Source organism: Mixophyes fleayi, chromosome 7 (assembly GCF_038048845.1).
Source record: "Mixophyes fleayi isolate aMixFle1 chromosome 7, aMixFle1.hap1, whole genome shotgun sequence".
Classification (NCBI taxonomy): domain Eukaryota; kingdom Metazoa; phylum Chordata; class Amphibia; order Anura; family Limnodynastidae; genus Mixophyes; species Mixophyes fleayi.
This window is the reverse complement of record NC_134408.1, coordinates 99,546,899-99,559,773: the sequence shown is the minus strand read 5'-3', so window position 1 is coordinate 99,559,773 and position 12,875 is coordinate 99,546,899. Positions and strand designations below refer to the sequence as shown.

At 38.8% G+C, this 12,875-nt stretch overlaps 1 protein-coding gene across 2 annotated transcripts in view; it reads right to left on the bottom strand.

Annotated features, from left to right (window-relative positions):
• Positions 1 to 12,875, bottom strand: part of NRP2 (neuropilin 2) — a 114,952-nt gene that overhangs the window by 54,835 nt on the left and 47,242 nt on the right. For both annotated transcript variants that reach the window (XM_075180197.1, XM_075180198.1), the window contains exons 5-7: positions 11,406 to 11,561; positions 9,955 to 10,124; positions 6,073 to 6,228 (exon numbers count right to left, since the gene is read on the bottom strand). In XM_075180197.1, coding sequence (XP_075036298.1) covers positions 6,073 to 6,228; positions 9,955 to 10,124; positions 11,406 to 11,561 — 482 coding nt within the window. The remainder of the gene's footprint in view (positions 1 to 6,072; positions 6,229 to 9,954; positions 10,125 to 11,405; positions 11,562 to 12,875) is intronic.

Here is a 12,875-nt window from a genome sequence, read left to right as displayed (position 1 = left end):
GGAAAAACACTTTTTTTTAGATTTAGTAAATGTCATATACTGTATAGTTCGACACATAAGGTGCCAATTGACACAACAACACTCCAGATTATTGCTATGCATGTAGCACAAAAATATATTATTATAATCTCTTATTTATAAGGCACCACAAGACATCCACAGTGCTATAAATAGAACATACAACAAAACTACAAAATGGCATAAGTACATACAGATGTAAAAGATCGCTCAGAAACATAATCAAATGAGTTTTACAAATTTGCCCAGTACAACTGTGGCACTATACATGTGGGTAGACTAAACTATCATAATAATGCAATCTCTACAGGAGGATTGTCGGGGGGGGGGGGGGGGCTTCTCCCCGTCGACCGAAAAAAAAACCCAAAAAAAAACCACGAGAGAGAGCTGCTGTGCATGCGCCCGCGCATGCGCAGCAGCTCCGTTTCGCCAGCGCTGTCCTATACAGCAGCCGCGGCGCTGTCTAAGAAGCGTCTGCGGCGGTGCTGTATACAATACAGCACCGCCGCGGACGCTTCTTTGGCAGCGCCGCGGCTGCTGTATAGGACAGTGGCCACTTAGTTAGCGCAGGGGGGGTTTCTAGAGACTCCGAAACCCCCCTGCGTGCGCCACTGCTCTATTCTACGTGTGTTCACTATATCATGTTTACATCATTCTGTTTATACAAATCATCCAGTGAAAGATCATTTGACTAAAATGAATGGAATTGCTGCATATGTGGTACCTTGAGCCACGCTGACCACAAACTCAAATCTCTTCTCACTACCTTTTACTTGTCATATCTTTTCCAGCAAGTGGCAAAATTAAAACAGGAAGAAATACTTTCTAAGTGCAAATCAGCATTTGTAGGGTACATCTGTACATGAAAACCCTTGGTGGACTACATATCAAAACAGTATTGAGGAGCACTATTTTACAGTAACATATGAGATATGTTAGCTGTAATTCAGAAACCAGTGCAGTCCAGTAATATAATGTATGTATGTATATTAAAAAGATTCTGTCTCGCAGTTTGAAAGCGAAAATGTTTCTCTTTCCTCTGTAGAGGCTCAGTAAGTGAGAAATGTATTGGAAGTGATGGATTTAACCTGAATCCTACAAAAGTATTGACATTGAGTCCTTTTTCCTGCCAAATTACATCCCAGCAGCAGAAATGTCCGCTCTGAGTCTCCTCTCCTTCTATTTGCACGTACAGCCTTGAGAACTCATTAAGCAGGCTTCCCTCTCTATCCTTTTGCATTTAGTATGTTGTATTAGTGCCATTGACAGCAGGAAGGGAATTCATATCTGTTTTTTGCCTTCTACATTAGGCATCACTGCCTTCCCTTCCACACTTCATACAAGCAAAACGGAGAGAGAGGGATTTTCAGGTGATTCTAGTATTATGACCTTAAGTGTAATGGAATAAAGCCAGAAACCTGTCGGACAATTATTGTGTCGTTATTCATAGAACGATCTTACATGTCTATCTCACCCTACATTTGTTGGTCATGACAACCACTAAACGTCTCTCTGTGCTTAATTACATTCTTTCCTTCACTGACTACTACCACTTTTTCCGGGAGACTAATACATGAATTCACTAGTCTCTCTGTGAATTACAACTGTAGAAGATCTTTTCCATTCCACATGCCTGGTACGTCCCATGCTACAAGTAAACTTTGTTAGACATTCCATGGAAAGTTGAGGCAATAGGGAGCTGTCAGAATGATGAAAAGATTAAGTGAAAGTCATTACTAAATAAGGAAAAGAGATTACATAGAAAGGTAAGTGAAAATCTTTAGTTAAGTCTCACGAATGTGCAATGTTTGTGCTTAGTGAGGGAACATTTGACAATTGAACATAATAAAACCCAAAGTGGAATATTCTAAAAATGGACTTCAGAGACTTAAAGTGTTTATAGTGGTACTAAATTAATGCAAAGAGCACAGATACCAAACACAAGAAAGAAGGTCGGCCAAAGTCAATGGGAGAAAACAGCACAATATATGTTTACCACCTATAAAGTAATTCGGAGTCAGAGCAAATTCAGATGCCTACTATTATATACACAACACTTACTTGTTTATCATATGGAACGGTTCCATGTGGAAACAAATTCTAGCCTGTAACACTTACTCACAAGACAGCAGAGCATCAACCATAACAACCAGCATGTAAATACTGAAAAGTGCACCTGCTATTCTATAAGATACTACAATCGAAAATATCCCCCTGGTAGAACACGTTCTTATCACTTTTTATGATAATGTGTCCACCAGATGGCACTGTTTTATTGCTACATATTGATATTCCATTTCACCTCAGCAGAGCAAGCATTATGGCAGATACTGTTAATAATTGTATATGTAAATAGAAATAATGTTCTCTGTACAGAAAAGGTAAGCTGTCATCATTTGCATGAAGTTTGATAGAAAAGTATGGAGAACACAAACCATGCTTCAAACTAGAAAATATCGATTTTGTATTATCATTGCACTTTTATATGCCTGCAGTATCTTCTTATAATCTTCTTATAATCATTAAATGAGTATTTTGTGATCTAATCTATCAAGATGCAATGATCAAAGGTGTGACCCATTGCTGCAGAATGTTTATCCTGCAGCTGAATTCTGTCCATATTCATTATAGGAAGATGACTTGTTATGGTTGCTTAAGCATTTTTTGTTGCAAGATAAACCCATAGCATAAAATGTTATATATTCCGAATAGCATTCCTAATTACTCATTTAACGGAATGTGAATTACAAAATGTATCAATCCACGAGCACCTGAGGTCATGCGCATTGCAAGGATTACTTATACCTTGTTTTTTCTCACTGGAGACATATTTGCACATCTTCTTTTTTCCTCTACTAAGAAAGTACATTTAAGCTTTGATTTCTCATTCCAGCTGGCAACGGGCCCACCCATCAGGCAGCAGGGAGTAATTCAGAGATGCCTTTAATGGCCTGACACATATATAGACTTGTATACATTTATTTCAACGCCTGCCTCCTTTGTGGCGCTGAGTCAAGATGCGGCAGATATGACAAATCTACTTGGCATGACTGCCCAGATCATAATACTGCAGTGATCCGCCATGATGCCCCATGCAAAGGTCCCTTGCATTAAACAATCATTTTCTTCTTGCTGTTGTGCTTTTTTCATTGTTCCTATTTTATATTCTTTGCTTCTTGTGTAAGGACTAATCTATAAACTGCAATATGTTACCTCAAACAATAAGAATAACCTTATTTATGATTGGTTGTTACATTGTAGGTGCCTTTTAAATTGCAGTAGTAAACAATACCTGACAATGGCTAACTTTGTTATCATCACTATAGTATATCTTGAGATAAGAGACAGTGAACACCAAATTTGCAGTCTAATGTAGCACAACTGCAATTACATTAATATAGACATTTAAGGCTATGAAATTAATTAATGCAAAGAGCACAATGGATCATAATCCACAGCAACTAAATATTTGTGCCATGTTATAAAATAAGCCGTGTGATGTTGCTGCAATTGAAACATAGCAGGAACAGTCTCTTGTACCTACTTATACAACCTTCAGGTGAGATGGTAAAAATGTGTCAATAAACAGAGATAAAGGGGTATATTTACTAAACTGCGGGTTTGAAAAAGTGGAGATGTTGCCTATAGCAATCAATCAGATTCCAGTTATTTATTTAGTACATCCTACAAAATGACAGCTATAATCTGATTGGTTGCTATAGGCAACATCTCCACTTTTTTTAAACCCGCAGTTTTGTAAATATACCCCATAGAGTGTTTTATTGTGGAGTATTTTTTTATTACACATGTGTCATTTGCCCAAAAGGAAATGGGATGTCATGACCCAGGACCACTACCTCATTCCTCCTGAATGTTTGTGTTTTACTGCTGGTACAAAAACAGTGGATTACAATCCCATGGGAACATACTACTACACACGGAACATACTACACTTCCTTCCAAAAGCTACAGATGGTAGTAGCAGACGGAAGACTCAATACATCTCTGCCAAGTGTGATTGCTATAACAGATCATATTTCCCTGACAAGCTGCATCCCTCTTACTTTGTACTGATCACCCTTGCATATTTCATGGATATAATATGGATCAATGAAGGAGATCCTTGAACTAAAGTAATTTTATCAGATTGGTCCCAGAACAAGCATCTGTTCACAGTATGTAATATTGCCAGTTTGACGCTACTATTAAAAATTAGTAGGAGAAAAGATATTGACAATTATTCACTTAAATGAATGATATATTGATAAGCTGTCCTTATACATAGCAAAATTGAGTCTAGTTCAACCTTATAGATCAAATTTGCCACTAATTGTTGTGCACATGGGCACAAAATGACTGACAGTCCAGATCAAAATCTTATCAAAGTCAACCGGAACTGGTAGAAATCCAGTCAGCCAATGATGTCAAGCTGCCAGTGTGTGCAGTCCTCAACCAACTACACTAAATGGGGCCCATGTGATTTTTTTTTGTTGCCTGCCAGAGTGCCAAGCAAATAGATATATCCAATTTGGTCACCCACGTCTGATTGGCTGCTTTTCTGATATAGGGATAAACAGAAGAAGGAATGTGGCGATACTGGTACTGCTGCGATCCTTGTTAAATAGGACAAAACACCCATTTTCGCTGTCCATAGGGCTTTTTGTCCTTTCATAAAAATACAACTTACTACTCTTAATAAACCTGTGTATAGAATTTTGGAGGCAGTGATGTATATGGAGGTTGTATTATCTATTAACTGACTGCATATTTCTACTGCAATGCGAGAACACATTGCCCTTGGCTATTAAGTTGTTCCTCACCTACAGCCCTAAAATAGACATAAGAAAACACATAATTGTCACTTCCATTTAAGCTGATTACATAGGACTGTTCCACTGTATAAAATAACATGCCTATTACCCATAACCTTCCTTTATAAGAGTACAGGCCTCTTAAGCATAAGCTTATTTTTGTAACAGCTCTTGTTAGTGAAATTGTTAGCAGAAAGTCTTGCTCTGAGTTTTAGGCCTCACTAGTTCCTGAACAGGAGCTTCATGTGGCTTTGTGATTAGTTTCACAGCATGGGAAGGGAAAAAGCATAAATTCTCTACAAATTCCAAGCAAGGGTAGGGACACAACGCTGGGAAAACATTTCCCCTTGACTTGCTGTCAAGCAGTGTACAACAATTCAAAAACACAAGATCTGCTTTGCTTGGTCGATATGTACTGGAAACTATTGCAGTAGTTCTGCCTATTAATACTTTGTTCTTCTGCCTCCCAGAAAAAGCAGTGACACATTGCACAGCAAATTGATTCATTTCTACTCAATTGGAAACAGCTGCCCGAAATAAAATTTCATAGAGGAATTCAAGTGTGATGAAACATTGCAATAAACGAGTCAGCACCAGAAATCTAGTGGCCGATTAGACTGTCAATGTTACATATCAAGTCTTTATTGGTTTAGCTGAATGCCCACGTGGGCGAATGACTGTAGCCAAGATATTCCAACTTCATGCCACTCACCAAGTACTGCCAAAGTCCTCCACTGGGACAGAGCTGTGTTCATAGGTCTATGCTCTGTCTATCAGCATCTTTGTGCACAGTGGTAACATCATACTGTCTTCACATATTTTCCTCTAGGGACTGCATACAATTCCCAAAACATGTTTATCCAAGCACCAGTCATTGTGATGCCAACCTTCACATTCTGACTTCCTAAGCATATAATGCTATATAAAAAAAACAGTAATGAATATGGTGCATGTAATCTAGGTTGTCATCAGTCCCAGGTGTGTCCAAGGACAAAAAGCAACCAATGTGTGCTGTCCTAACCCCAAAGCAGAAGTGTGATTGGTTGGCCTTCACACTAGTGTCGTGAAAAGAATGTTACAGACCAATCCACTCAACCCGGAACCAGAAATTGTTCACTTGTCCTTTGGTTATTAAAAGCTTTTGAAAAAAAATAATTTTGCATTTCACTACTACTTTGTTTTCTCCCTATTACTTTTCTACAATATATTTATATATAATGAACTAATGAAAATATTGCCTCACCTTGTGGTTTTTGCCATGCCGAAACATCATCCAGTCCTCACCGTTGGTACTGACTTCCAGCTTGTATGATTTGACATAATAGGCAGTCTGAGTTTCTTTTGAGATAGCACCCTGGGTTGCTACAGCTGTCAGCAAAGTCAAGAAGCGGAGATCGATCTGTAGGTATATCAAGAATAACAATATACTTAGTATTTTGGATTTGCACAATATTCTAGAAGAAGCTTGACAGCTATCTCCTAAGGGCAACACGAGACCCATCCAAGCTGTTTCTCTGCAGAAATGTTACACAGTCATACAAAACAGGGTATCTTAACATCCAATGTAAGGTGAAGAGAAGGTGCCAGGTGCCCACATACAGATTATTGATCTCTAAGAAAAAACAGACTGACTGTGTTCCTAAACACAATGGGCAATAAAACATTTACTAGAGAAAATAAGATATGCTCTACTATTCCACATCTATGTTCTGCAATCCATTTTATTAAGAAGTCCATGTGCACCGTCACTCCATTTACCCATAGAGATCAAAGATCTCTAAGCAAGTATCCAAGATTGTAATTCCCTGGGTTGGATTCATTAAAGAACTTAAGGAAGAATTTAAGTAAGTTTTCTTACTTAAGTTTTCTGGACAAAACCATTAGTTTATTATTTTGCACATAAGTTAAATAGTGTCTGTTTTTTCCTGCAGAACACAAATACTTGATAGCTTATTTGTACACTGAAGCTCAAAGTTGATATTTGTGTTCTGCATGAAAAGAACAGCCAGTATTTAACTTATGTGCAAAAAAATAAACTAATTTACACCCCTTGCATTGCAACATGGTTTTGTCCAGAAAACTAAGAAAGTAAGAAAAGTTACTACAATTATTGCCTAAGTTCCTTAATGAATCAGGTCCACTGTGTCTAGATGTAAAGGTGATTGTGTGCCCATGCCTTGAGGTAAGTCTAAAGAGGACAGCTTAAAGTGGATATGCCATCATCGCCTACCATTTTTCCAAATCTGCAATGCAAAATAAATTTATTATTATATTCATACTTGCTTACCATACTTGCCTACTTTTAAGCACTGAAGTCCGGGAGATCCCGGACAGGGGGCCTGACTAGAGAGCGGGGCGCGGTGAATCGCATCGGAAATTATGTTTTGATGCGGGGTGGGGGCAAAATGATGCGATTCACAGTGAATCGCGTTATTTTGGCCAGGTATTTGCCGGATGTGGGAGACTTGCCTGCTCTTCCAGGAGTCCGGGAGACTGACCAGGATGTCAGGAGTCTCCCGGACATTCCGGGAGAGTTGGCAAGTATGGTTTTATTTCATGATTTAGTGTTATGTACAGTTGGCCGATACAGAAAAAGACCTGTCCTGTCCTGGTGTTATTCATACATCACTCTGTTGCACTTAAGCTGCCATAGTAAAGCCAAACTGACACAAATAAGACTGATCCCTATATACAGCAAAATTAACAGTGACACTATCCCGAATAGCCGTAAAACTCTGCACACTCTTAAATTCTTGTATCTGGAGGCATCATTAATGAGCATATAACTTTTAAAAGTTTATTAAGGCTTTCACAGCAGATAATGCTGATGATGTGATGTAGGAATCAGTCTGTGCAGTTCTGTCGTTTTTATTAGAGAAAAATTCAATGCAGTAACTGTCCAAGGCACTTTGCATTTTGCTTGGTGGCTTCTTTTCCCTGCCAGATTACTAATGTGGAATAAATTATCCCCGGATTTGGCAGTTGGACACAGCCCTGCTGAGACAATGTCCTTCCCCTTGGAACCATGGGTGGGACTATTAAATGTCTCTACATTTATAGCTTGACCTTCATAACATGGTGGTGGAAGGGTTGGCAGATGGCACTAGATAGTACACCACAGGCTCTTTCAGTGCGGAAAGAGTTAAATCCCCTCCTTGTTGCTATATCGGAAACTCCTATTGTTAATGGTTAGAATTCTGTGCTGTGTAACAGAAATTAATATAATACAAAATGTATACAGAACTGTATGTCAACAAAGCTAAATAAACGTAAATTAAATCATTAGGTGATTTGAAGCCTTGTCAAGTAGTGGTTTGAAGTATACATATATATATATATATATATATATATAATATATATATATATATATATATATATATATATTAAAGAATATATTTCAAACCACTACTTGACAAGGCTTAGATTCACTAATACAAAATCACTAATGATGATTACTTGTTTCAATGTGACAAGTGTAATATTAGATCTAGGTTGACATCATTCAAGTTAAGGTCTTCTCTCTGCTATTAGCTTTTTATTTACTAATATATACACACACAGCAGGACAGAGTCATCATAGGAGGTGTTATCAGCCAAGCAGGTGAAGTTAATAGAACTTTGGCTTCATCCTGGAGTAAATAATATATACATAGGTCCATGCTCTGCATTGTGTATATATTAATGGCAAGTGACACGCACACTGCCAATATTTATAGATATGATGATTTTGTATACATTTTTTTATTTTTGCTTGGAAAAATATCTTCAGATTGAACATTTCAAAACGTTTTGTTGATCACGCTTCTGTTTTGTAAAGTTTAAATTGATATTCGTTTATTTCATAATACACACTGTACCATAGACCGGCTCAGAAGGAGTTAGACTTTCCTCTTGTACACTAAATCCCGGTTATACTTGGCTCACATCCTAAGGGAGCTGACTGGTGACGGGTTGATTTAAAGCGCTGCAGCCTGTTTCTGCAGAGGATCAATTCATTACGGCACTCCCACCAGCCTTAGCATTATGCCTCCTGACTAACAATTAATCCTGAGCATGGTGCAGCGAGATCCACTTAAGAGGGCTACCTTTCCAAAGCAAAGCAACTGCTTCCAAACGTTGTCTTATAAGGGAATCAAATGAGCTCTTGACAGGAGCCCAGCGTGATACATCAATATACCTGATTTAAACCAGTTCACTAGACATTGCAGCATAAGCTTCTTCTCTCATATACTGGCATCACATTGCAAATGATTCTTACAACAGCATTGCAGGTGTGTGATTCACCCTATTAGCATATTGAAATATCACACACATTTACAGAAAAAAATATACATTTAAAGATGTAGCTTATGGAGAGATGAGTAAGGTAAAAAATAAAATAATTAGAATGTAGTCTTTTTTAGAAGAAAAAAAATGATTTCTCCAACACCTTAATTGTTAAACCTGTAGCAGAATATAACAAAGAGTTTTTGTGCAGCCTTTTGGGATCTGTAGCAGTGGCGCACACAGGATTTTTAAGGGGGGGGTATTCCCCCCCAAAAAAACATATAGAGAGCTGCTGCGCATGCGGCCGCACATGCGCAGCAGCTCCATTTCGGCGGCACTACATTGAACAGCTGCCGCGGCGCTGTCAATGAAACGTCCGCGGCGGTGCTGTATTGTACGCCGTGGACGCTTCTTTGACAGTGCCGATATGTAGGGACACTGTTCTTCGCGGAGGGGAGGGGTTTCTGAAGAACCAGAAACCCCCCCTGTGTGCGCCCCTGTGTAGCTGTAAACGGCCCAGATCTTCTTTAATTGTTCCATACTGTAATTGTACGTTTAGTGAGAGACAACTTGGGGCCAAGGACTTGCTGTATATTCCAATGCACTTGGGGATGATGAGGCTTAATGTATATATCAAATATACTTAGGATGAGGAGCCTGCTTTGTGTTTTAATTAAATAGTACACATAAAAATTTCCAGAGTTGATAGAAGCCTTTATGCAGGCTTCTATCAACTTGACCTGTTCCATCTTGACCTGTTTCTCCTGAGCCTAGTCATTCTTAAGATTGGAAATTCCCCAATCCAGCAGGACAAGTACTTATTATTTGGCCATATAAGAGACAACAGTGGTCTACACACCTGCAGATATTCCCTGTTGTTGTCCACATTGGGAGTCCAGCCGTTGTCATCACTGTTAAGTCTACCCTGTTGGGCTGTCCATCTTCCATCAGTGTATGTAGAGGAGGAAGTAATCTGCTCATTGGATATCCGTCTGGACTCCAATCCCAGGGGAACATTGCACTGAAAAGCTGCAGAAGAAGCACAATTGGTTAAAACCTGCATAATAAACCTAGATAGACTTTCTTTTCAGCTCTATTTTACTTAATAAGTTATAAAATAACAGGCAGGTAATAATCTGATTTTCTTAGTCATTTTAATACTGTGACTAAAATTAAATGCACATTTGTGGATCATCCCCCGCAATTTGCAGTTCTCCTTAAATCATCCCATTCATAAGCTTACTAATGGCTACAGACAAGCTCTGCTTCCTTGTGTCTCCTAACTGTGAATATTTGCAGTAGCAGAGCAAATTAGGGACTGCAAAACATGGGCTTATCAGAGAAAAAATGCTGCTAATCTTCAACAATTTAAGAAGATTACCAGAAATACTAATTTCTTGGCCTGATCTACACTCTTGAGATGGACATATTTGGACCAGTTTCACATCCTTATATTACATCTAGCTGAGATGTAATTGTTTTCTTAGGAGACTACTCGGAATATTACAGTGAGATGTCTGTGCTTGTGGTTCCATCCCAGAGGTGTCTGTATTAAGCTTTCCAGAATATAACTGGCGCTAATGATATAAAAATGATAATTAATAATGTTGTACAGTTGCTCCAGCCACATACAGCGGTGTTGTATTTTAACACTAGAGAAGTTTTACAGACACTAAGGTGCTACAGAGACAATAAGCAGAATGCATAATAAGAGGAAAATGCAGGAACAGGCTAATTAAAAAAACATCAACATCAATGTATGATTGTGCTCGATTTCACAACCTATAAACATTGCAATTTGCTTTCAAAAGATGTTCTTTAATTAAAGCCTCTCTTCGGGAATGCTATTCCCATGGCATTGTGGGAAGCGGCCTGCAGAAAGCCTGCACATCCCACAAATTTTATTTTTTAACCAAAAACAACAGAAACGTAAAATATGCCAAACTGGTGAAAACTTTTATTAATTAAAACACATTGTTTTTGTCTGGAAAAAGAATAATCATCTTAGAGTGCTTGTGGAGACACAGAACCAGACATGTATGCACTAAGGGGAAACGGCTGACTGACGGGGAGTTTATTGTACTGTCAAAAAAAAGCAACAGCTTCAATAAAATTTGATTGAAACAAAATCTAATCAGAATCTGGGCTGAGGGACCTAGGACATTAGATTAACATAAAATACATGGAAAAAGTAGAATAAATCAGGTATAAAAAAAAGAAGAAAAGACAAAGGTGCTTGACAGGCGCACTGTGCAAAGAAAGGAAGTATCACCAAAGCCTGGCAGCCAGGCAGAAAGATTTTCAACTCACTTTCAGGAACCTCCTGAGGTGCAAGGAAATAGCGAGCTGAAAACCCATCTTTAGCCACCGCCATGTCAGTGTGAAAGGTAAGGGAGAGTATTCCAGTTGAAGAGCGAATCTCAGAGGGGGTCTTCGTACCGCAATACTTGCCAATCAAGGGCCCCACTGCAGAAAGAAATAAGAGCATCAGTGTTATCAGTTGAGGGCATTAGAGGCTGACACATACTTCTGTGTTTTACTAATAGCACTCTGGTGCTTTCTTATCTACACAGGCCACTGGCAGTAATGGTGTATGCAGGAGGCAGCTGAAGATTCTAGTAATCTAATACAATACACTGCAGTCCAAAAGGTAGTGATTTGATTGCTTAGTATCTTCAAGAGATGGGAAAGGAGAAGCAGCAGAGAGGTTGATTTAATGGAAATACTTGGAGGAGAAGTATTGCTGCTGTGCTGTTGACAGTCAGAGTGTAGAAGCATCGAAGTGATGACTCACGTGCCAACTGCACACGTCAACTATATTCTGTTAGAGTGTTAGGCCCTGGGCAGTGGAAAATCAAAGTGTGAGTCAATTGGGTTTTAATGTCAGCTCTGAAAACCAAAAAATACAATGATTTTATATATATATATATATATATATATATATATACCTGCATACCTACATGTAGCATACTAGCAGGTTAATTGGCTGCTAGCAAATTAACCCTAGTGTGTGTGTGTGTGTGTGTGTGTATGTTGGGGAATATAGACTGTAACCTCCAATGGGGCAGGGACTGATGTGAGTGACAAATATTCTCTGTACAGCGCTGCGGAATTAGTGGCGCTATATAAATAAATGACGATGGTGATGATGATGATGATGATATGGATAACATTGCTTTACAGAAAGTCTGTATATGTTTCCTAAAGTTGTGAATGTGATTAGGTATATAATCAAAACACTGGTTTTATCACGCATTCTTTGGTCATCTGAAATAGCTGGAAGACTGTATGCTTCAAGAACAATAATCCATGGTTTCTAATATAATAAGCTGCAGGTGGCTAAGTGGTTATCACTTCTGCCTCACAGCGCTGGGGTCATGAGTTTGATTCCCGACCATGACCTTATCTGTGTGGAGTTTGTATGTTCTCCCCGTGTTTCCGTGGTTTCCTCCAGGTGCTCCAGTTTCCTCCCACACTCCAAAAATATACTGGTAGGTTAATTGGCTGCTATCAAAATTGCCCTAGTCTCTGTCTGTGTGTGTGTGTGTGTGTGTGTGTGTGTGTGTGTGTGTGTTAGGGAATTTAGACTGTAAGCCCCAATGGGTCAGGGACTGATGTAAATGAGTTCTCTGTACAGCGCTGCGGAATCAGTGGCGCTATATAAATAAATGATGATGATGATATATATAGGGGGAATTCAATTAATCGTAAAGTACTGCATCTTCCTAACATGATGTGCACATGTTTTTATGTTTGCTAGTTATAGCTCACACCTTTATG